The sequence below is a fragment of the Chaetura pelagica genome, unplaced genomic scaffold (genome assembly GCF_000747805.2).
Source record: "Chaetura pelagica isolate M959 unplaced genomic scaffold, ChaPel_1.0 scaffold109, whole genome shotgun sequence".
Classification (NCBI taxonomy): Eukaryota; Metazoa; Chordata; class Aves; order Apodiformes; family Apodidae; genus Chaetura; species Chaetura pelagica.
Genome location: NW_009970725.1, coordinates 12,757,090 through 12,783,889, shown reverse-complemented (window position 1 = coordinate 12,783,889; position 26,800 = coordinate 12,757,090). Strand labels below are relative to the sequence as shown.

Genomic DNA, 26,800 nt, shown 5'->3' with positions numbered 1-26,800 from the left:
TCTGTTGCATTAGCAACTATGCATCCCTAAATTGTTTAATCTATTCCCTCATATATTTTGATTAGACATTAGCAGTACACAAACCAAAGCATATATTATATTATTTAATAGGTTTAAATGACAGACTTCAACTATTGGTTATAAAAGGAACTCATCATTGCTCAAGTTTTTTCTAGAAATCTTTCCAGTCTGTTTGCAATAAATCTGTCATTGATCTGGGAGAAAATACAAAGCCATTCCTGTTCATATTGCAGATGATAAAAACAAGAGGACAGTTCTGTTACATAAAGCCAGTCCTTTGTTGAACAGTTTGCATTTTAAAATGGCTAAAAGCAAGATCAAATAACTAAGGTACACATGTAGAGGGCGTGAAGGAGCTATATTGCAGCACAGAAGTATTCTGGAGAGGTGAAACTGATCCTGGTGCATGACCAGTCCAAAGAGGAAGTCCTATTTTGGTATGGTAGCTAAGAGAGCTCCAGTAAACTCTCTGCATGCATAATCACAATAATATAATAGAGGACGTAGAAGGGTGGTATAACGTCTACATGCAATATTACTAGAGCATTACAGAGACACAGTAGCCAGTTTTGCTGCCCATGCTTCAAAAAAGACACTCACCAATTACATTATTGCTCAAAATAGAAAAAAAAAAAGATCTGAAAATCCCACATTAGCCAAAAATTACTAAAAAAGGAAGAGAATATCTCTATATTTGAATGCCTGTAGATGGAATATATTGTCTGAAGAAGGAACTAACAGCATCCAGTGGCTGGAAGCTAGAGAAACCAAAACTGCAAATCAAGAACAAATACTTAATGCTGAGCATATCACCCAACAGAATAGCTTACATGAAGATACTTGGAACAACCACCCAAAATGTCTTCAAACTGATACTGCAATTTTTACAAGGCAGAACATAGTTCAAGCACTGGTTACGAGATTAATGATGAAATGAATAAATAATGTGTGATGTTACAGATTATGTAAAAAATCTTTATAACACTTTTAATGGACCCTTTACTGACTTAAAAATGATGAAGTTGGTGGAAAATCTGTTACAGATTTTAGAGAGAGTAGAACATGCACTTACATAGAAAAGCATATAAACTATCAGGTAGCATGCATGTACAATGTATATGTAAATGCAAAACTCACCATCTTCATCAGTTTGTACTACAAGTTCTTGGCTTTCTTTTCGTCCTTCGGGATTCATTAGAACTAATTTGATGCTGACATTTGTGTATGGTGATAGATTAGTAATTGTGTGCTGGGGATGTGAACTTTCTGTATCCCAGCTTACTTCTTCTCTCACTTGCTCTTGTCCTCCAGCCTGGTAACGGTAATGGACTGTGAGGTTGTATCGATGGCAACGTGTGACATTATATCCAAATGGTTCCCAGCAAATTGTGATTTGTCTAGATTTGATCTCCACAACCTCTAGTTTTCGTGGCCCACGCATTGGATCTGCAAAATTATCAACAGAATACTGGTATCATTATTTATTCTTAATTTTAAGTAGCATGAGTACTGGTAAGTTACACAGTTCTGTAAACACAACATATAATCAGAAACAGAAATTCAGTGTTTTACCTCTCATAGTGCAAATAAGAATGAAAGTATAAGTCTCTGAAAAATCAGGAAAAAACAAAACAAACAACGAGAAAAGAGACAGAAATGCCTTTGATAAAAAATGAAGAGCTAACAAAATAGCAGACAGTTTTTATTCTTAAACTCATGTGGCATGATACAGTTTAAATGATGCTTAGCTTTTTACCTGTCCTTTCAAAAAAATAAGTATGTCCAATGTTGTGGGTTTTTTAAAAAAAATTAATTTATGTTAAGACTTTTAGAGCAAAAAAACCCTTTACAAAACAAGTGTGTATAAACAAAAGGTAATTTTAGAGAAAACTTACAAATATCAGGTGATATTCTCCCAGGACTGTTTATACAACAAAAAATTGCCAGGTAGTTCTTCAGCTATTTCTTATTCTTACATTAGACTGAATACAATTAATCAATCTCCATTTGGCCCGGACAAGTTAATATTTCATTTCCCTTAAAATAGTCCATAGGGTTCTTTTACCAGAAACAATAGTTGTTAGTACCTTCTTTGTTTCTTTTTTTTTTTTTTTTTTAAAATCACACTTAAAATACACAGTGCAAATACCTTAGTTTGCAGTAGTGCTTTAGCAAAGAATGAAAAGAAATAGACAGGAGGCACACCAGCTGATATCCTACTGCATCTGAGCATTGCCATAAATCTCCCAGTTGATAAGTTGCCATAAATCACATCTAAAAAGTCACAGCCAGAAACTTACAGCTTTCTAGATTCAAGAACCAAAGATTGTGGCTAATGAAGTTAAATTTTCTTCAGTTCTCCCAGTCCCAGCAACTGGGACAGAAAAGTGAATGCAAATTTCTTCCATATTAAAGCAAAACCACTGAGCTGATACATCCCCCACTTTTCCAAAACACTGTCCTTAACAGAGCTATTACACATATTTAGTAATAATCTGTGTTTTTTTCATATTGGAGCCCTCAACAAGATTAAAGACAATGTCTGGTATTATCCACTGCTTCACTAGTTAAATGCTTAGAAGACTTCTAATGAGCTAGAAGCCTCTTACACATAAACAAATTAATATGCATCTTCCCTCTTTCATGTTTATTAATCAACATGTCTTCACTAGGAATGTTCTAAACAATTTACACAGGATTTCATCTTTTTACTTTTTAATAAAATCCCTGCATGCTTGAAATATTTGTTCAAAGATATTGAAGTTATTTATCTTAACTCCTTGAAAAAAAGGTGTTAAGAAATTGCTTGTTCTCTCTAACATCTACAAAGAAGTGGATTTTTTTGGCCTTTCAAACCCTGCAGCTTATTTATTTATTTATTTGTATTAATTGCCACTACCCAACAGTGTTGATCACTAATACAGAATATTTGCCAATTGGTGACAAAATGGCAGAGTGACACAAATTCAATCCTGTTCTTCTTTCTAGTGACAAGACTATGTGGTAAAACTGACTTCACCACGGATAAATCAGTATACTACCATATACCTGCTTCCACACTCAGATACCCCAGCTAAGAATTCTGGTGTTTGGGCTATTTTCTATTGCTAAGGCAATAAAGATTAATGAAAAGCATACCACAAAGACTTAAGGTCAGTCCTTAAGCATTTACTTCTGCATAACTCTGACATAAATGTAATGAAAAGAGTTTTCCTTTTTTTGGGTTTCATATCAGCTTCTAAGCATTTCTTCATTTGGGTGAGACTACGACTAGCAAAGGACATTAGATGGGTATTGTGTGACTGTAATGCTATACAAATGGGCTACACAGGACTAGAAAAACAACAAAATTGAGGTGACCATGACATAAAACATTAAGCAGTTGAACAAAGCTCCTAACTGCAAGAACATGGAGCATTCTGTTTAGCTCCATAGTAGCCACGTCAGAAAATTCACAGGGGAACTGAGAAATCATTTTATTAGAGACATAAAACTAAATCGCAGCATTTTTAAACTGAAACAGAGAGGTTGTAAAAAAAAAAGAAGGATCAAAATCTATCCAAGATTTCTGCCCAGGAGGAAGATATTCTTATGTCACGTTAGCTTAGTAAAAAGTACAAGTTAGCCCTCTAGTTAAATCTTGAAGTCATTGCTATAAGAATGACAGATGCATTTTCACATCTAGCAAACAGACAAGGGAAAAGAGAGATTAGATTGTAAAAGATGGAGACAATTCAGCTTCTGTTGATACTCATAGGATAAAGCTCATCAGGCAAAGCAAATACCCTGGTTGCTTTCATTCCTGACTTGATTCTGTAAGCTATAGTATCAAATAGCTAAGCAGCTCATACCTGTTTTTCTTACCATTCATTCAGAGATTATGCAACTGATAGGGTTCTAATGACCCCTTCCTGGGGTAAGCATAGTGTGTCAACCAGTCAATGTGTCAACCAGTGAATCACAGCACTTAGTGGAAAGAAAGGGAGAGGTAGGATATAAAAAAAAAACAACCCAGGGACACAGCAGAGAAAGACATTTAAGGAAAAATAAAGCAAGATCTTATATGATGCACCTGCTGGGATAACTGCTGATTTATGGGGGATGCACACTGGGAAAGTAAAGTTAAAAATTCCAAAGAGGTTTGTCCATGAAAAAGCCTCTGAAGATATGGGCCTGTACTTCAAAGAATTCACCCTATTTCTGTCCTCAGCCTCACTTTTGAAGTCTCAAAATGGACATGGTTAGGAGAAGCGATTATGATTTATTACTTATTTCATTAAATAAACCAAATTCTCATATTGCCACTACTTTATTTCCTTTATTTTATTTTTCTTTCCAATACCACACTTATTTATCAGACATAAATTCAATACGGACTGAGGGTACCAGTTCTCAGCATGCTATATAGTTGAGTTCTCAGTTATAGCAAACCTATACATTTCCAAGTGCATGAAAATTTTCCAGTTAAATTCAGTGAATTCATAAGCAGGAAGGAAATAAAGAGACATGTCTACTTTTATCCAGAGGAAAAGGCTAAGGTAACAATGGAATTTTTCATTAAAAAAACACATGTGGGTCAAAACAGCCAAGAAAAATAGCAGTTATTGCAACAAAGGATTAAAAAAAAAAGTTTCCATTTGATCAAGGTAATACTGAGCTTCTTTGGAGGCTACCATTGTATACCCCAGAGGAAATATATAATATGACATGGTTCTGACAGCAGAGTACACTGCTTCCATTACAGTGGAAAGTACGTGCTCTTCATCATGAAGGACACAGGACACCTTGGGAAGGAAAACTGTTAAGCAAAACAGAAAGAATGACAGCTAATGACAATAGTTTAAAAGAGAAGTCTGAATTAATTACCACAGCATGATGACTTCAATTAGCTGATTTTATTTTCTACAGGAATTTTTTATCACTTTCCCATGGTAAGTTCCCAACTTCAAGTGAAACAGTAAGCATTCTACAGAGATGCTGCTGCTGTGCTCATGAGACTTGTACCAACCATTCTTTTAGTATTTGAAGGCTGTCATCCTAGCAAGGGTCTGCTCTTGTTACCTTGCATCACGTAAGGTATGTGATAGCTACATGGAGATCAGTCATTTCACAGCGCTAATTACAACTGAAATATCTTTTTTTTAGAGTAGAAGATGAATAAGGAGTTTTATATTCCATACTGATTATATTATACGCAACATACACACCTCATAGCACAACAGCTATTTGTTGAACCTTCATTTTTTTCCTTACTTGGTAAAGACCTACCTGCAAAGAATTTATTCAGCCAGACCTCTCCACTCACCCTGCAGTTCTCCACATGAGCTGAGCCTCTCCTGTTCCTCAGTATTCCAGCTATTTTCTTATGCTTCACTGGTACAAATCATCAGGCGAATGGGGAAAATAAGGCCTACCAATGCATAAGAGAAGAGGTTTTCCTCCCAAAGGACCCCACCGCCTGTCATGCCTGAAGCTTAGCCAAGTCTTTCTTACTATTCCCCTGCTGGTGCCTGCAGCATTTTTCATACTGCTCTCCTGCCAGCTTCAGCAGGGTATCAAGCAGTGAAGTCTGACAGTTGCAGCTCTGACCTGAGGGACCAGCAAGCCCGGTTCTAGCCCCTGGCACTTTAGCATCCATTTAATCGGTGATCTTGGCTTCTTCTCTGCTCTGCTCAGTTTTCCTAAGAATTTGGAGCAGAAACTGACAGACAGGATCAATTTCCAATGCAGCTGCAATTCACAGCTCATTTCTCTGGAACTTCACACTTTACCTCTTAGCACAAGCACAATGCTTTTTCAGAAACTCAATTTCAGAATCACAGAGACATTTGGGTGTATTTTTAGCATCCTGTCATTGATCATCAAAACTTGGGTTTAGAATGAAAACTCAGACTGGAAGTTTTGTCTTTTCACCAAAGATTGCACAGACCTACTGAAATAAGAGATGAAGAAAGAAACATGGGTATTTTCTGCCACTCCGTGATACCCCAGTAGCTGCAGACATCTGGTACATGTTAAACACTATTTGAAAGACATCTGAACAATAGGAACAAAGAATTTATATCTCTCATCTAGGCAAACTATTAGTGTGGTTTAGCTCTGTAACAACCCTTGTGATTTAAATTCCAGATTGGACTTTTCTGTCCCTCCACAGGAAGGATGAACAGAACAAGAAAATACACAAATTTGAGGTGAAGATGGAAGTATTTCAGATTTAAGATATTATCCACTACAGCTCTTATATACACAAAACTTAATTAAATTTGCAGACTTTGTCACAGATTGCCTAAGCAGTCTTGTTCAAATCACTTAACATCTTTTCACATAAATTGGCTTTGAGTAAAGTGGGAGTCAGAGTATTCTAGCATCAGTACTAGAGGGCATTGCATACAATTTCATGAAAACCTTGCAAACTATGGTGATAGAGAACATAAGCACATACACACTTCAGACTTGATTCCACATGCTAAATCAGGGCTACCTCTTATTCAGCAGACAATTTAAGACATATGCTTTGTTTCAAACAAGACTATTTGTGTTTTAAGTCAAACATGTGCTCTAATGGTTCACCAGCACTGGTAAAAGTGATCAGGTTGTCAGTGCAATTTACTGAACCAGAAGTATCTTGCAGGGAAGAACAAAACAGAAAAGCCGAGGAGATTACATGGAAAGTTCAATTTTCACTGCAGAAACACCAAAACATTAAACACTTGAAAAAATTTAACAATGGAGATTACAATTTTTAATTTATATATCTATATACATATTTACCTATATATATATATGTATCTATGCACATCATATTTCTCCCATGTTTCTCCTTACTTGGTAAAATCCTACCCTACAGGGTTTATAAAGCCAGACTTGTTTACTCACTCTGTAGCCCCCCAAATAAACAAGATACTCTGCCACTCCTCGGTACCCTAGATATTATGTTATGCCTTAGAGGCACGGATCATGAGGCAATGAAATACCATTTCATCCACAGGGGAACAGACTATATCCCTTATGAGCCAGCTGCTGTCAAAGTAACAATGTTTGGTTTGTTTTTAGAAAACAAATCTCAAGATGTGCATACATCTATAGTCAACACCAAACAACAAAGCAGGCAAAATATTTTAATTGTTTGGCTTATTCTTATTTAATTTTATATCAAATCTGTACATGACTACTAACAATTTGAGGTTGTTTGCAAACAATGGAATGGAGTGATTTTTATACTGTAATTAATCTTCATCTGAATTCTTCAGCAACAGATCAAAGTTCAAAAAGAGCTCTTCTTCACTCAAAACACCACATGATTTTATCAAATTTCCTGACAGATGAGGGCTTTTTAATTCCAATTTATCAAAAACTGCCAAGAGCAAAATTTTGGGTAGTGTAGTTTCACAGCTTTTTAACATTTTTTTTTTCTGTTTTTTTCTTCACTCAATAGAAACATGTTGGATTTACACAGCTGCATCTCCAATCCAAAGGAGCAGTCACATTCATTAATACAAAGAACTGCTTTGTAGTTAGGACTAGAGTAAGAAAAGGAGCACTTTACCCTCATGATTTTTCATACTGTCCATTATTTGGGTTACAAAAGAAAGGAATCAAATGAAGAGAAGGAAAACAAAGAAACAAAGGAAAAAAATTACTCACAAGCAGAATCAAAATCCTAATATGGTGTTGCTGATGTCATTGTCTTGTTGAGACCAATAATTTTAAAGCTAAACCAATGACTAGGCTACAAGTGTGCACAAAGCTGTCAAAAGATCCAGAAACAACCCTTGGACTAAAGAGGGTCATATTAGAGGTTGCTCATCTTATCTAAGAACACAGCATTTTCTGGCAGCAAGCAAATACATTGAAAGCAGCAGACAATTGCAAACTTGTAAAAAAACCTTGAAAGACAGGTTTCATCTGGGATACTTCTACTTCTTCTCATGGAGCAGACATGGAAATTGATAGCAACAGTTACTAAGATGATTCAGCTAAAAGTAAATGACAGCAATAGATACCCAGCATCTCCTGGAAAAATTTCATGCTATGGTATTTGAAATTCCTACCAATCTTTCATGTGCTAGTAACATTTCCAAAAGAACGTGTCCCTCCTGAAAAAATAGATGCCTCTCACAGAAAAGAAGCACTTCCATCAGTCTTCTAAATGTACTCCCTAACACTTTAAAAAATGTTGGGATGCAAACCCTGCAGAATCTCAATGCTAAAGAAAGAAAGAACTATGACACAGCAAAACTGAAATGACAGTCACCTGGCATCCAAAAAAGGAAGGAATAATCAGGTTTTTTATATATACAGATACATCATATGCTGGAAACTAGACTATGTCTGTTTCTCTTTGAGCAAATTCTGGAAAAAAAATGCGTTATTTTAAATTATATTCCCTTTTTAAGAAAAAAAAATATTTTAAATCATGTTGTTTTACTTATATTCATCTTCCACAGTCAAAATGCCAGTAAAGGAAGATGAGCACAAAGGTGTATGTATCCTAAAGTTATGAGGGTGCTAACTTTGAGCAGGTGCCTGTGGGGATCCTTTTGCACCCTTCCAAGTTACTGCTCACTGAAGAGCACTGAGAGGCAGGAATAAGCTTCCAGCATACGTTTTTCTTAGCAGCTTTACTAAAGTGATAAGAATCCACAGAGTCACAATGGAGAGGAGGCATCAATAGGAAAAAATGAAGTATAAAACCCCCACAGCTTAGGGCAGCCCCACTACAGATGGTTTTCTGTATCTGGACTAGACCACTTCCCAGTGTCCAAGAAGCGGAAGATTCTCACTTACAGTGTGTGCTCAGACTCAGTCTCCTTTTCCTGCCAGAGATGCTAGCAGTCTACTGGGCAAATGAGAACATCTATCATCTCCCAAACTGTCCTGATGTTAGTAAGATTATAGCCAACACTATTCTTCTTCAGCATGGAATCAGTTGAAAGATCATGCTTCCAATGATTTTATCATATACTTTGGATGTATTGTGCACTTAAACCCTATGTATCTGTATGAGGTATGACAAGAGAATTTCTCCTAGTTTCTATATGAAAAGACTGAAGCTCAAAAGAAATTAATTATCTGCTGGAGGTTACAAAGCATCAGCAAATGCCATGGAATACTAATTCTCAGTCTCATTTCTAACCCACTAGAACACAGCACTCAACAGGTTTTGTTGTACTTTGTGGCAAGAACTAATTAGCTCCGAAATGTGGGAGCTCAGAAAAAAATAAAATACATAATCACAGATCACAGCAGTGAAAAGAGCAGGCAAAATTCTTAGAATGAGCCAACATGAATTCTCACTCACTTCTCCTCAAATTCTAATATGAAATACAGTAGAGGTCTACTTTTCCCAGGCAGGATTGTAAGTACTAACATGAGCTTATCACTGGGAGAATTCTTTTTATGATACTTATAGCTGAAACACAAGCTAAAAATATAGGAATTCTTCAGAGAGAATCACAATATTTAGCCAATTATGGGAGATTAATTGAAAGCATATTCTAATAACCATCCAAGGCATCAGCTCATCACTTACAAAAAATAAGTGAAGCTGTTGCTTGAAATCAGATGATGCACTAGATTTAAGCTTTTAGTAATGTATTAATACAAGCCGTGCCATCAGAAACATGACTGAATGATATAATCTGTCATGAGATAGTTTCCTTAACTTTTTAGTCTCTTGTGATCAATTAATGGCTACCCATATCTCAAGAGGCCTATGTCTTCAGACTGACATTCACAGTTGCAAAATATATCAGTCTAATCATCAATAACACCCTTTTAAAGTTAGTAGTATTTTTAAGTGATAGTATCCATACAATCTTTTCTTTCATCAGAGAGCTGAAATGGACTTTTCACTTTATAGTAAAATTGAAATCAAAACTAATGCATATTGAATCTAATATTTCTTTATGTTGCCATTTTATAGGTATACTCTGAATCACGAGTAATTTAAATTCTAATAAGGAATGAAAGAAAAACATCATTCAATATATATTTGTCAAATTACCTGCATTACATGATTACTCCTCCACAATCAAAATGAGAATCTAAGTATGAGTGATACAAACAAGATTACGTTCTAAATCTGCAACACAGATTTTAGTTGCTTGTTTAAAATGACATACCTAGCTATTCAGTAATCACTTTATAATAACCCCTTTCATTTCTAAATCTACTTAGCCATCAGCCACTAGTGAGGAAAATGCTGGCAGTGGTTTTTACAACTACACATTAGTTTTACATTTCATGACAAGCTAATTCTAGAGAGTTCGAAAGACAGACAAGCATGTGTTCTTAAGGTTTTCTCTCTTTTGCATGAAGAAAGCACACATCTCACTTAGAAATTAAAAATACAGAGTGCAGACATATACTTTTCACTTCACACACATGGCAGTGACAATTGATCCCAGCTTCACCCCAGGAACCTCCATGATATATAAATCATAAAAGAAATAAAAGTTAATGACAAGTACCTCTGAGAAGAATGACTATGGTAAGATGGTAAATAAACTAAGTAATATTTCTGGTAGATGCTACATTTGGTAGACCTACTTTTGATAGATACTTGAATCAGAATGATTGAGGAAAACTGAATTAAAATGACCTATGTTGCATCTATTGTCCCTCTTCACTGCATCTATCACAGGTATTTAACCCTTTTTTTCTGAGTTGATCACATGGCTGGCGTATAGTTTCCTAATTGCCCCTTCCTAGCACATGTCCATCATATGTCAACAAAGCTGATACTATTATCTCCTGATGTGACACACAGAGACATTTAACCGGATGTACCTCCACAGCTGTGGTACCCTTCAGAGGCTGGCACAGGTAGCAGAGTTCTAGGCTCATTCATACAGTGTGCAGCCCATATGCTGCTCATACTTGAGAAGCTGAATGCACCAAAGGAAGATTGAAGGTATGAGGAATTGATTGTCTGGACACCAGACATACCTTCTTCACACAGTTAATGTGCAACACTAATGTCTTCATTGAACATGAAATCATCTGATAATATGGGATCAATACAAAAAAAAATCAGATATACTAAGAGATGCTGCAGGTGGCTGGCTCATAATTCAGTATATTAGTGAGAACAACAGGCATAACTTGATCATCCACTATGGACAGGGGAAATGGCATTAACATAACATACAGTCTTCTATTCAGTGGTCAAAAAATGCGAATCCAGGAGAACAGTATAAACATTTATAAGTTCTGGTGTGAGGGAAAAATATGTTTTCTAGCTCATTTTCCTGGAAATGGCTGGAATAAATCTGACATTCTAGTACAACAAACTGTTATCTTTATACACTAATACAGTCCATGTATATCACCTCTTAATTATGACTAATATTAATAACAAAGCATGCACTGTTTGCTCTGTTGTATGACACATAAGCATGTTCAAACTCATTAAGTTTTATGGTACAGTTTCTTGAATTGCCCCTGAAGTCAACTGGAGAAAATATTGTGTAACCATTGTGTAAATTAGTGAAGGTTTCAGCTGTTCAATACCTGCCAGGAAAGTAGAAGCTGAGAGATTGTTTATTATGTTGTGTGAAAGAATAAATGGGCAATGCTATTTCATAGATCAGTCAGAATAAGATGTAGCAGCATGTTCTGGTTATCACTGCAGCCTATTGCTACTGACAAATCACATTAATTCAGAGCTGTTACATATAGTGGTGTTAGCTAAACTGGGGATTGAAAACAGGTCTTTATTGAACTTAGATGACAGGACAACATGGTCATATAAATCTACATAAAAAAGAAAATGCCACCAATCAATGTTGCTGGTCCAAGAAGAATATTAACCATTCTTTCTAATCTGACATGTGCAATCAACCTTAACCAAATGATGTAGAGTGAGCTCGGTTTTGACAAATAACTCTCAAATCCATAAACCTGATAAATGAACCAGATTCTCTGTTACAACTGGTAAAGAAATTTCGAACTTACATACATGTTGAAAGGGAATAGAATATTCTATCTTCCTACTACATTATTATGTGCTAACTTCTCTTAACACCTAAGTACAATATTAAGTAAGAGGTAAGTACTGTGAAGTTGAGAAGATCACCTCTTTAATTTATGACAAGACTCTTTTCCCAAAAGAGCCTGCTACATGATTTCCAGTCAGTCTGGATACAACCTTTAACTTTCTTCAGGTTAGGCCCATCCTCAAGACTTTTCCAGGAGCTTCACAAAAGCCTGTGGAGCTACTAGCTACTGAGTAATGAAGGTGCTTTAACACTCACTAATCTAAAGTACCATCTCTGTCTTTGTACACTGTCAGTAACTAATAAATAGGGCCTTAATATCAGCTGCAACATTCAACTCTGACTCATTTCTCAAGCTAGCACAGAGAACAGTAAGTACTTTACTCAGACTTTCTTAAAATAAACAAAATAGAAACTTTTCCCAGGTAACTCAACAAGTTTTAAATGTTTCAAATTAGAATGATATAAGAACTGATATAAATTATACAAGTAATGTATCAGGCCACCTTGTATGAAAGGAATTTCTTGTTGATTATCTTTCCCATTCAATAACTATATATGATGTCTTTATATATTAAAGTACTTGAAAAGTACAGTAAAAGTATACACTGTTGACTTTGTTGTTTGAATATATTAAATAATTTTTTTTTTCTGTTATATCACAACATCTAGAAAACTTCTTGAAGAACTCCTTTAAATTACTCCCTCTCTAGCAGACTTCTTTGAATTTTCCTGTGACAACTGAAGAAGTCATTTGCCACCAGCATTCTCTGCTATACCATTCCCTGTAAAAAGCAAATATAAGAAAAGATGCTTGCTGATGAAGTGAATTTATACAGTTCCACTGTACTAAAATACAGAGAAAGCAGCCCATCCTTGTTTCTGACACATTTGTATCATGGAAAAAAACTTTCAGTGGAGGAGGAAGGAGAAAAGCTGAGAAAAAGGGGTAGAGTGAATGGTAAACTGCTTCAAAGGTAATTCTCTTTTTCCTCATAAGATTCAGCAGATTCCCACAAAAATGCATTTGCCTAGGACTTTGCTGTGTATGATACTACTGAAGAAAAGAATAGACAAAGGAATACAAGCACAGAATAAAGATGAAAATAAACATGCTTTTGTGTAATGTGTATCTCAGGCTAGTTAAGTCTGTATTGTTTACTTCCTTTAAACTATGCTTTATTTCCACACATGGTCTTGAGCCTGTGTTTTTTATTTCCTCTCTCTAGTCATAAAGATGAATCATTTATCAGGACTACATTTCCCTATGTTGCCTGCAGCATCCCCTCCCTTAATTGCTACGGGTCACTTTGCATTTGGTTATGTCCTGCTTTTTTCCATCTTCTAAATCTGGTCCTGTCAAATGGATTAAAGAATGTGTGCATTTATGCCAGAACTACAACAGACATGGAAGAACACAAGGCAGCCATCAAATATTAAGGAAAGTAGAGGTTATGGGAGGCTGCTAAAGTACCTGCAATCCTGAGCAAAAGAGAGGGGCCAGGACTAGATTACAGATTCACTGGTCAAACACAGGCTGTTGCTTTACTGTCAAGACATAAGCCAGCTCTGCTGGTCACTCAGGAGCCCTGGATCACAGTTTTATCACACAACTCCAGGAAAACACTGAAGACGTGACTAGCAAAAGTCCACCAGAAATAAGGTGGTGTGACAAATTACAGAACTGAAAATGACAGCAATTACATAAATCTGGAAACTATCTTATTCTATCACCAGTGACCCAGGATTCAAAGCCCTTTAAGTGTTGTTGTTTTTTTTTTCAATTGAATTGAACTAATGGAAAATAACTACTACTCTGAAAAAGGTCATACACAAAGTAATAAAAAAGCAAGTGCTATATAGTCACTATTTATACATTACTCTAATTTTAATTTATAAATTGCTGACATCTGTTATAAATCATGCAGTTGTCTTCCAAGCTCAGAAGTTTCTCATTGCAGGCTTTCTGTTGTCTCTATCATGATTTATGAAAGTAAAAAAAAAAAATCAGGACAGTAGTATACATGGAGTTTGTGGGATGCTCAGGTTTTCATTTCTAAGGGTGTTTTTCATTAACAAAACTGGGAAGAGAGTAAAAAAAAATATTTTAAAAATACCCTCAAAATCCAAAGGTATAAAAAGCAGTAACAGCCTACCACAGCTCAAAATCAACAATACCCAGAGCTTTTGGCCATAAACAGCCACACAGCTACAGTAATTTAAACTTAAAAATACAGCTTTTAGGTATTTTCATTTTAGAAAACAGGAAATATTCAAAAATATATAAACCACACTGATATTTTAAGCATCAAAAGTGGCATTTTCATGATAGGAAATGCAAACTCTTACTTGTAACTCAGAATTGATCCAAAGAAGACAGTAAAATAGCTGCTGCTTTCACATTTGCAGAAGTGTAGGGGTCAACTGTTGCTTATGCTTATTTTTTTTGTCAGTAATCTACATGCATAAAAAATGGCTTCCTGACTTGCTGTACATATGCACACAAAATGTAGAATATTCATACAATGTACAATCAAATATAAGTTGGAACTTTCTTGACAACTGAGTTGTCACTTTATGCTTGTGGAAGTTTGCCAATAGCACAAGTAGCTTTCTCCAGCCTGAACAACCCCAAATCTCTCAGCCTTTCTTCACAGGAAACATGTTCCATCCCTCTGATCATTTTCATCGTCCTCCTCTGGACCTGTTCCAACATGTCCATATCCTTCCTGTGCTGAGGTCTCCAGAACTGGACACAATACTGCTGGTGAGGGAGCAAAGGGGGAGAATCACCTGCCTTGACCTGCTGGCCACACTTCTTTTGATGCAGCCCAGGATCCAGTTTGCAAAGATAGTGCAAACATTCTTGTCAGGTCTTCCTGTCTGAATCCCAGAGGTCTAGAGATAAACTGGCAAAAAAACTGTCAGGAAAACAATATGACAGAGACTTGAAGTCAACAAAAGCTCATTTGCTTGCTTGCCCCATTCAAGCCATCAGCTGAAGCCTGTGTAGATTGCTGTTATTCACAGAGGTGATAGGGCTTAGTGGAAAGATCCCTGTACTGGGGATTTTGAAGCCTCAGCTCAGTTTCTGGATTAGGCACTTGTCATTGGAAGATGATAAAAATCCGGCTCAATACCTCAAATCTGAATAACTAAATCCTCTGTTTGTAAAGCACTTTGATATTTATGGCTCAGAGGTGTTACATCAGAAGAAGATATTATTATTTTTTCAGTGTGCTCTGAAAGTTGAAAGGAAAGCAAACACGAAAGTCAAGGTGTCTCTATCTATTCCACTGCTGAGGACATTCACCAATTCACAGAGCCATGCTGAAGCTAAATGCACGCTGCAGTCTGCTTCACTAATACATGACTTCAGAAATGCTGACAGACTGATGTCAGGGAAGGCAAGCATTTAATTCAAGAAAAACAGGCAAGTTAGGATGGTGTATTAAGTGCAGCTTCCCAGCTGCTGGCACTGGGGGGCTGTAGGGCCCGCCCTGTGCCGAGCACTGTTGGTTCCAGCCTGACCTACCACTGGGTACAGCTGAGTCCCTCAGCCAAGATGGTGGTGCCTCTGGGAAAGTGTATGTAAGAAAGGGCAAAATTCTGCTTGGCAGTGAGGGGTGAAGGTTGAGAAACAGTTCTGCAGATGCCAAGGTGAGAGAATAAGGAGGGAGAGGAGGTGCTACAAGCGCCAGAGCACAGACTAGGAGAGGGGCCTTGTTATTGTCACATGCTGATGTTAGAAGAATCCTCAGATCAGTGAAGTTAAATCAAGAATAAATGTGTACCATGCTAAACATTAGTATGTAAGTGACCATTTGATGCATGTCTGCTCTTAGGAGAACTTGCTGCTGGAGATTCACATCCTACAGTCTCAAAGTATTAGGAGAAGCAAACAGCTGGGTCATTGTCTCATGTCAACTGACGGATCTTGGGGAGAAATCAGGAAAGAAAGTACTTCATTTCTTCTGTATCTTTTCCCTGTCCCTTTGTAAACTGAGTTTCTGGCTGTTGCTGGATCACTGAACCATTATGTTGCCATTCTGGCAGATGGGAAGAGAACCATGGTGGAGCAGGTATTCACCCTGCAGCCCACGGGGAACTCCATGCTGGAGCAAGAGAATATATCCTGCAGGAAGCCTGTGGAGAACTATGTGCTGGAGCAGGGAAAAACTGTGAGAAGAAAGGAGTGGCAGAAAGGACTGATCCCAACCCCCATTGCCTGTCCTGCTGTGCCACTTGGAGAGGAGCTGAGAGTGGAGGAGTGAAGTTGAGCCTGGGAAAAAGGTGAGGAGAGGGAAGGTGGTGTTTTAATTTGTCTCTGTTTCTTGCTACTCAAATTTATTTCAACTGGCAATAAATATAATTAATCTTCCCCAAGCTGAGTCTGTTTTGCCTATGATGGCAATTGGTAAGTGATCTCTGTGGTCTTTACACTAACCCACAAGATTTTCCATATTATTTTGTCCCCCTGTCCTGTCAAGGAGGCAGGTGTCTGGCAGCCAGAGCCAGCTAAGGTCAGCCCATATCAGGCAGATGTGGTATTTTGATTCTTTACATATGATACAGGTACAAGTGGGTGTTTCCTTAATGAAGAACAGAGTATCAAGATCTCGGTAAACAGCAGACAAAAACAGAAAATAAATCTTGCACAATACAATTATTATTTTTTTTGCTTAGTTTTTGATGAATTCACAGCATATTAAGTATTGGAGCAGAAAGCAATCTTTTTAAACTGTATCATCACCAGCAGCACGTAACCATGGTAATTAAAGCAGTATTATTTTTAAAAATTACAAAAGACTACTCAAGACACATAAAAAGAAAGTATCAGAAAAAGAACATCTTTCTTCTGTTAATGACATTTCTGTAACTCTGCAAAATTATTAAAGACACAGACATTTTTTACTCCAGCTAAATAGTTAGATATGCTACAGAAAAATTATTTTAATTAAGAATTAAATTAAACAGAGTTTGTATGAACAGAACTTTCAAGAAAGCTTATAGCACATTACTGTTAGATCTCTGAGAGAATATTTTGACTAGGATTTTCCTACTCCTTATTTATAAGGATTTTACTACCTTGATGCATATTTACAAGTATTTTAATACAGAAACAGTTCTCAACTTAACAAAAACCAAACCAAACCAAACCAAAAACTCTAGGCCTTTCAAGAGTTAAAGTAGAAGGTGCTCACATGACAGCTCAGAAGCATTTAAGTCCACTTCAGTCCTCTAACTGAACAGTACATCTAATACTACCATTGAGAATGTAAGTGAAAAAGGGTTGGAGGGACTAGTCCCTTATGATGCAGTCCTTGCTTATGACAGAAGAAAAATCTCAGTAGGCAACAGCATGGTACTGTTTAAATGGTCATTTTTATAATAAAGAATACAAATGTATTCTTGATTTAATTTCACTGATCTGAGATTACTTCTAACACCAGCTTGTCACAAAAACCAACACCTTTCTTGGATGTGTTACAACTGTTCAGCTGTTTCTCCTATCCCAGGAGAAAATCTGACTTAGATGATGAGCTAAAATGAGAGAAGAAAAATCCTTCTACAAGCCTAAGCATAATTATTTTCTCTCTGAATTAATGAGTGAATTCAGCCACTGCACAGCCATACGTGTGGCTGTTGGAGCAAATCTTGTGTAGCCCAGTACACAGTGAGGAGAGATTTGCAACTTCAAAAGACATGTACCCTTTGCCCTCTCCAGCATGTTGCAGCACAGCAACTCCCCCCAGAGTCCTGTGGTGTACAGGATCCATGTAGTGGCTTTCTGCCTGCAGCAATGGGGCCTTAAAAGCTCCCAGCCATACCTGAAGCCCGTTAGTGACAGTAGGCTAGGTAAGGCAAGTTTTCCCTTAATAAAATAGGAAGGTGGATGAAACCCTGTTGTAGGTGAAAGAGATACACAAATCACACATGCTTCTCAAATTTCCCATCAAATAAGAAATTCTCACCAAAATTCAAAATATGATACTAACACCAGGAGATGAGGGCATAGAAGGTTAACCTCCTTTCATATTCAGTGAACTTCTCATGCTTCCTGCTTGGGGTTGTGTTTGAACATACAAGTGCCCCAGGAGAGATGGTCACCACAGGACTATCCTGTACCCCGACCATGTACCCAGTGCCATATTGACGTGAAGTCCTATGCTTTGGAGGCATCCCTAGAATTTCCAACTTTATTGTTTTGCTTCCCAAGTGACATGTGCAGTAAAAGCCTCTGGCTCACATAGACAGAAAAACACACTTCTGGTCTTCTTAATTTCTTTCCATTGTCCTCGGCAAAACACAGCCAGAATTGGAGAGCAGAACAAAGGCTCCATTAGTTCTCAGCCATCTCTGGGAAGCATGAGGGACTCAGCACAGACAAACATGTAGTGGGCTAATGAGGGAGCTCAAGGATGCTGAAAGCCTTTGTTTATTCCTATGGTCATTCAGGGATGTTTAGTGAAAGCTTCAAGTTAACTAGAGTCTCCAACAAGATGAAGAAGTGCCAAATGTCTCCTTAGAAAGCCAATTCTCAGTAGTTGTTGATAGTTTTAGCAGATTTGGGGGATGAGTAAAAAACAGCTGAATAAAGAGGAAGGCTGCTTATTTGAATTAGGCTTTGGCTCATGCCATCTGTCACTAGAGGGGAAGCAGTACATATCAATGCTACAGGTGAAAGACCAAAACAGGTAGTGTGTACATGTGTTGTGCAACATGATATTACATATCTGAAAGAGGGCATTAAAAAGACACACACACAAAAAGCTTAAAAAGCTAAAACTAATTATGGAGTTTCTGTCTGCTGGCACAGGATAGGCTAAAGCATGGTTACGGTGTCTATTTTTACAGGTTTATGCCAAATCACCTATCTACATTTTCTCTAGATAAATCTGTAGTATCAAGTTTAAAAACACATAGAAGTTGGCTACAAATGGCAGAACAAACCCTAGCAGGCTTCTGGCAGCTTCACGGGCATTAATCATGATCCATATATAAAAGTACTCCCCATGAACTCACATACAATAAGGCAGTAATTCCATCTACGGTTTCCAAAGAAATGAACAAATGACTCAAGATTCTATCCTGTTTATGATGTTGCTAGAATCTCTTGATAAAACTAAAGCCTAATGTTTATAACTAGAAACACTTTATTCTTTACAGTATGTTCAGCAGACCATAGGATTATCCATGACTGAATGTTGAAACTATTTTAATCTCAGTACAACCAAAATCTATTTTAACCTACAATAAATAAGCCCATTTGCTTCAGCAGACTTTGCAACTAATTTCAAATTTTAAAAACAGAAATACTTATCCTGATCTTAATGTAGAGAGATATCTCTTAAGGCAAGAAGGAAACACAGAGAACAAAAGGAATACAGCAAAACTCTGGAGACAAAAGAAATAGGTGCTTGAAGGCTGTCATATATATACATAAAAATACTTTTCTTGCCTAAGATGCTGTCTGAAATGTCCTGGAAGAAAATTCCTTGTAGCGTTTGAGCTTTCTCCATTTCCTTTAAAGAAGAAAAGTATCTGAAACATTCTGAAGGCAATCTACCAACAACGCTGACTAATACAGAGCACCTTTTATTAAAAAAAACAGTAATAATAATAATAAAGATCACTGTACTTTAAAAAATGTGACTACAAAAACTTAATGGTCAGAAAAAGACCAGACAGTGTTACACATATCACAAAAAATCCTGAGTTCCTTTATATACTTAAGAAAATAAAATAATTTTATTGTTTGTCAATGTAGCTATGGAAATGCACAAATAATGCTGGTATCAGTCTGTGTGTTCTTGTGGTTATCTTGAGCGTGACTTTATTACTATATTTAGATGCAAGTATAGGTGTTTGTCTTATGAGGAAAGAAATTTAGCAGTGATCTGCAGGTATAGCATTCTCTGGAGACTTTTAAGGCCCATCTGGACATGTTTCTGTGTGACCTGCCCTAAGTGATCCTGCTTTGGCATGGGGGGTTGGACTCGATGATCTCCAGAGGTCCCTTCCAACCCCTACCATTTTGTGATTCTGTGGTTACTGTGTAAATATATTTTTATATGTATTTACGTCTGGCAGTACATATGGAAAGACTAATGATAGCTGTTTCATTTTAAAATACATCCACATATTAAAAATTTAAATAAGGTAATATCAGTACATTATAGAATCATAGAATCATTAAGTTTGGAAGGGATCTTAAAAACCATCAAGTTCCAACCCCCTTGCCATGAGCAGGGAACCCTACCACTAGATCAGGTTGCACAAAACCTTGTCCAAACTGGCCTTAAGGACCTCTAGGGATGGGGCATCAACAACCTCCCTGGGCAACCCATTCCAGTTCCTCACCACCCTTAGGGTGAAGAATTTCTTCCTAATATCTAACCTAAAGCTCCCCTCTCTCAGTTTAAAACCATTACCCCTTGTCCTATCACTGTCTTCACTTATGAAAAGCCCCTCCCCAGCTTTCCGGTAGGCACCTTTCAAGTACTGCAAGGCCACCACAAGGTCTCCTCAGAGCCTTCTCTTCTCTAGGTTGAACAGCCCCAACTCTCTCAGCCTGTCTTCATAAGAGAGGGGCTGCAACCCTCAGATCATCTTCATGGCCCTTCTCTGGACTCGCTCCAAGAGCTCCATATCCTTCCTGTGTTGAGGGCACCAGAACTGTACTCCTGGTTGGGCCTCAGAGTAGAGTAGAGGAGCAGAATCCCCTCCCTGGCCCTGCTGGCCACACTTCTTTGGATGCAGCCCAGGATGCAGTTGGGTCTCTGGGCTCCAGCACACACTGGTGGCTCATGTTGAGCTTCTCATCTACCAGCACCCCCAAGTCCTTCTCCTCAGGGCTGCTCTTCAGCCATTCTGCCCCCAGCCTGTATTTGTGCCTGGGGTAATTTTTATCTTGAATGCTATTGTTACATGATATTAAAAAGCCATATTAAAACTTATTACAATTGTCTGGTTTATTGAAAATAGGCAAAATAACTCATAAATAACTTGCTCTTTAGTTGAAACAGAAATGGATAATTATAGAAATTACGGAAAGTAAGTGAAGAAAAACCACACACTGCATGAAATTGCAAACAGAAGAGCACAGAGTGGGTACTATCAGGGCCTAGGTTAGCACAGTGAAATTCCCTTTTTATTAAAAGCACAATTTCACAAAATACAGGATCTGGGTTCTTGAGTCCCATCAAGTTTATGGCTGTGATCTCCCTTCTGCTATGAGATTTTATTGATAAGCACATGTGGTAAAAAAAAATTGGCCATTCACACTACAGCTAATCTACAGAACTATCCTAAGACACTGAAGATCACAGCCAGCTTGGTGATCCAGGCACAACTGCTCAGAGCAGCTGCAAAGGCAGGAAGAGACATTTCCAAATACTGAGGAGGAAAGGGTGGCTCATGCTACCTTGAACACTTACAGGTGAGCACCCGTGCTCCTGAGCACAATTTAAATAGCAGCAAAGACAAAGCTGAATTTTAAGGAATGAAAGCTGCCAGACAGATTCCAGAGGAGAAAAAAGCGCAACATTTTCTTTACAGAAGGACTTGTAAGAAGCAGCCATTAGAAAGGAGAAGAAATAGGAAAGATAAAAATCTTTAATTAGTAACTTCATTTAGCAAGGCTTCTCATTGAAGGATTCTCATTGATGGATACCACAATCCATACACTTGTTAAGCTGTGAATAGTCATTGATTTTCAAGTTTGTTTCTGTAAATAAAATACTTATTCAATACTGTTGTGGAAAAAGAAGATTTAACTTTCAGAATATAATTTCTGAGGTTGAAGAAGAGCAGTATGTAATATAAATGAAACATATGAGACATATGGCAAAATAAGGCTTATAATTTTTAAGGTTTCCTTTCTTATTGCATCAGACTCCACTTCCTAAAATGTGCTTGTTTCACTTGCATTCAAAATACAAACACCTTGTGACCACAGGCTAGCATCTCAATCTTGTAGTATAGTAAAACACTGCCTACAGTAAAACACACACTGTCATTTTGGTGGAGGCAACCTGATACCTAATGTACACATCCAGGGGCAGAATGTGGCCATGTGAGTGCAGAAGAAATAAATCTATGCTTTGACAAAAGACAAATTACAATGCTACAATGGTAAGCCAAGCATATTGCCCAGGTATCTGCAAAATGCTTGCAAACTATTTACCTACTAGTTGTAAAGTAAGAAGACAAAGGACAAGAGGCCTTTGCATCTACAGTAGTACAGCAGACCTGAGGCCCCTGAGTCTCTTCAAAAAAGCAGTGTATTCAAAATATTTTTCAATTTATTTATCTTTTTTGTTAAGTGCATATTTTCACTTAATGGTTTTCCCTTACTCAACATGATGGTTCTTTAATCTTTCATATCAATTTCTAGCATGATAAAACATAGTCACCATCCACTTTCTTTAAATATTTTATGGTTACTTAGCTCCCACAAGGTGAACAGTTTCTATGCTTTTTATTGTAGGTTTTGCAAGTTTTGTACAATCCTAAAACTACATCAAGAGGTGCTTATGCCTTAATCCTTAGCTAGGTATACATTGTGATACAGAACAGCCAGTTTGTATTATGTCTGAGAAATGCTTTAATTCAAAGTAATGTGTGAGCATTTAATATGTGGTGACCAAAGACTTGAGCATACATCTGTGTTTTTAGACATTTATTTAATTGTCTTCAGGAGAAATGCAACTTGTCTGTGCTTGTCTGTGGTTTCTTTCATTAACAAAAGTTATGAAGGTGTTGCCTATCAAATAAAAGCATTTACTGTTGTGCCTATCTCCAGGAATAGTGAGAAGCCTTTGTGAATCTACCTTCCCTTTATTTAAGAAATACTGTTGGCCATTGATTTAGTCTGTAAACTCAATCTGGAGACATCTCTGCCTGGGAAAACATTCTCTCCAGTTATCACAAGCTTTGTTGTCTTTGCTTCTTGGGCAATGTAGCCAAAGTTTGTTACTCCTAGCAAATGGATTCATAGTATGTTTGGTGCTAATGTTCCGGTCTCGTACATGCTCCCATGTAATGTTTTCATAAGTTCTCCAGGAAACCACTGTAACTTGGGGCTTTGGAACGGGTGCAGCATACACCTCAGAAGTCCATATGACGACTAGATTGCTGTGATTGTTAAGCAATGAGACTTTCCTACCAAACTGATGAAAAATTTAGTCGTGCCATCTGTCATTACATTCTCCTACAGCAACTGAATTTCTATGAACAAGCCAGTTTTGCTTGGTCATTTTCCTGCAAGATAGAAAGCTGAAAATCTAAGAGGAGCACATTTGTTCAGCTCTTAAAATCCACTCTCAGATGAAGTATCAGATACATATTTATCCACTGAGCAGCAGATTTAATCTGCGCGAATCATTTGGCTTCCACATGTGATGAAAGACAAGACATTAAGTTTACAGATCACCCTACTGGAAAATGAAACAACAACAACAAAGAATGTCGAAGGTCGAGATTTCATGATGAATGTCAAGGTTCTCCAGGGAGCCTAAGATCCTAACAGGAGCAACAAAAGGGCATTATCACTGCTTGCAGCTAATGCCATAAAGTCACAAAGATAGAATTCAGTATTCCTTCCCTATGTGCAACCCTTGCTTTGCTTTGCAGGCATACAGTTGTATCTGGAAAATATCACTTCTGGAATACACTGATCCCTCTTTCTAGAAGGCATGGAAATAGGAGTGCATTCTCTCTTTTTAGCTCATTGTAGTTTCCCTCTGCAGTTGCCTGATTAGTTAATGACACCTAGACATATAAGGTGAAAATTGCTTAACAGCCTCATGGCTTTGTTTTCAGATGCCTATGGTACTACTATTGAATTAGGTTAATTGGGTGCTTAATCAGAGTGGAGTCACCATTCCTGGAGGTATTCCAGAAACATGTAGTTGTGGCATTTCAGGGCATGCTCTGGTGGGCATGGTGGGTTTTTCAGGGTTGTGTGTTGGTATTGTGGGGTGTGTGGTTGTGTCGTTTGGTTTTGGTTTGGTTTGGTTTTGGTTTTGGTTTTTCTTCCTGGGTGGACAGTTGAACTTGGTGATCTTAGAGGCCTTTTCCAGTTGTAGCAATTCTGTGTGATTCTGGAAGTCCAAAGACATCTTTAGCAAAAGCTACTCATTTTTTAACAGTTCTGATAAGGAAAGTAGGCAACAGTTCCAGGTTCATTTAAAAAACAGGCATATTGTAACTCCTGGTCCTATGCCAGTTTTTCTTCTCAGGTGACAAGCAGAGTCTTAGAGAGAGAGAGCAAATCCACACATATTTCATGTCTTACTTTGCTTTTTTAAGAAGAATTTTGCTCAAATAGCCATACATTGTGGTTTATCCCTTACAAAGGTATAATTAGATTTACAGGTCAAGTAGGCCTTCTGCAAAGCACTGCAAAGGTACAGACATGTCAGCTGTACATGCTGGGAGCATGTGACTTAGATCATCTAACTGTTCATAGAGAAACAGCACGGTATCATACAGTTGATATTTCCCATGATTGTAGCTGAGAGTTGTAGCAGCTGCTGATGCTTTTGGTGATACTGGGAGAGCTGGTAGGGATGGAGTGGCTAGGGTACCTCCTGTTATCATAAAAGGAAAGAGAAAGTGAGACTTGTCAAGCGATGGAAGGGTAACTCCAAAGGTGAGCAACTCCCAGTGTAACATGACCATTTGATCTAAAATGACCACTGTTACCTTTGCTAGATCTGAACTCTCTGCACTACTAGAGCTGCAAAGCTTGGAAAGACCCTTGACCAAAATGATGCCTTATTTCTATATTAGCATAACTATAAACAGGACTGTACATCAGCCAGTGTCCTTTCAGCACATTATGTAAGTGTTTCCTAAGCTTAGGAAGCATAACTAATAGCAAAAGCATGTCCTATTCAGCCTTCTGTTTCTTAATTTAATACGACACTCATTTTTATCTTTGTTTACAAATCACATTTTTAGAAGAACTTCTATTTTTCTGTTAGTTTTTATGGATCTGATGAAGAAATGTGTTTACTTTTTTCCTCTCTATGTTTTCCTTCTCTGCTTCTCAGTGCTTTTTTTAACTCTTACAATATCTGCTTAGAGTTTACATGACCACATAGCTCTGGTTGTCTTCTGAGTAAGAACTGCTAGAAACACGGAAAGACACTGCATTGCTTTCCTCATGCCACAATTAAATGTCAGCTCTCAAAACATAATACAGAAGAGACTGATCAAGGTAGGAGAGCATATATTTTGTATTATGAGTTGCAGCTGGAAAGAAATGAGAGATGAGATAAAAATAATAGGCAAATATATTATTGAAGAACCCAAGCTCACAAGTGAGAGCCAGTGTTTCCAGTATTTTCATATACCATGTTTGACAGAATTACTGCTACGCTTCCTGACACAATCGACTGGCCTCCAGACATCATGACAGCAATGTCCCTGTCAAACCTGACACCTGTTTTTTCTTTCAAGGCATTGATTCTCCACCTTATAGCTGACGTATTTCTTAAGAATAAACTGTTATCACTACCAGCAAAATATTGATTAGACTGAAATTCCTACCTGTAAATTTATAGCCTTAATTTTCAGTAGGTTTCATCAGTTATCTTCAAGCTCATGAAGATGTAAGGGAGTCATTAACATGTGTCAAGCAAAATGTTAGCTAGTCTCTCATGTTTTTATTAAAGTTTAATGAAAACAATGAATAAATAATTAGTTCTTTATAATTGGAGAGAAAAGAAAAAAGAACGAGCACATGTTTAAGGTCAGACAACAGAAGCTCAGAATTACAAGCCACAGACCTTACAGCTAAGTAATAACATGAGCTTCTGCTACATGTCTACAAGGCATAACTCTTCTAGTCTCAAAGGAAGAAAGAGGTCTAAGCTCCCCCACATCAACCACCTCCAAGTCTCTGTAAATTCAGCTTGTTACCAAGGCCAGCTCTCTGTCCTTGTGTTACTATGAAACATGACTTCAGTCCCTCAGTTTCTGAAAGCCTCCATACCCAAGTCACCCTGGATAGATGAGGTCCTCTCTGGCCTTCACATTTCTTGCATTCCACCTGAAATAGCAGAACCACCTTCTACCAACTGTCACTTTAGCCTCTTAAATGCTGTTATAAGTTCCCCATGCATTGTTTTATTATATTTAGTCCCCTCATCACATGGAGGTATAAATAATCCCTGCATATTTCCACAATCAAGATCACTAAGCTTGTACTAATTATTTCATTTTCCTTATCTTGATTCCCCACCATTGGCCCTTGACTGTGCTTTGTGTGGATCAGCGTTCTCTCTCCTCTGAGTCTTTTTTTGCCACCATTTTCATTTTCTGCCCCCAGCTCTTTTTCCTGTTATTCTTCATGGCCATGATGCTAGTTTGCTACTGCAGAAACACTTCACAACACTCTCCTCTACAAGCTATCGTGACGATCATTGTGCTTTAACATTTCAGCAGGTGCCTTATTTTATATGTGCACTTTGAAAACTTGGACCCATAACCTTATGATCATTGAAAAGCAGGGTTAGAATTAGCTTCTTAAAATGCAGAGGCCTTTGTCAAAGCAGCCTATGAATAAAAAGCTCTTCTGAGCCTTAGGCACAGATGAGGACACTTCCCACCACACAGTGCACCTCTGAGATGAAGAAAAGCCCTGGGAGATCAAGGGTACTCTTGTTTTCTCACTACCTTTAAAAAAATCATTGTTTGCTTCTTCACTTACAGATCATCACCATCAGCCCACTGTACATCTGAAGAACAAACAGGGCATTTTCAGCAGG

The 26,800-nt window shown here is 37.5% G+C and overlaps 1 protein-coding gene across 1 annotated transcript in view; it reads right to left on the bottom strand.

The window, feature by feature from the left end:
- Window positions 1-26,800, bottom strand: part of PTPRM (protein tyrosine phosphatase, receptor type, M) — a 331,529-nt gene that overhangs the window by 230,370 nt on the left and 74,359 nt on the right. The window contains exon 6 of the mRNA XM_010006866.1: window positions 1,159-1,467. Coding sequence (XP_010005168.1) covers window positions 1,159-1,467 — 309 coding nt within the window. The remainder of the gene's footprint in view (window positions 1-1,158; window positions 1,468-26,800) is intronic.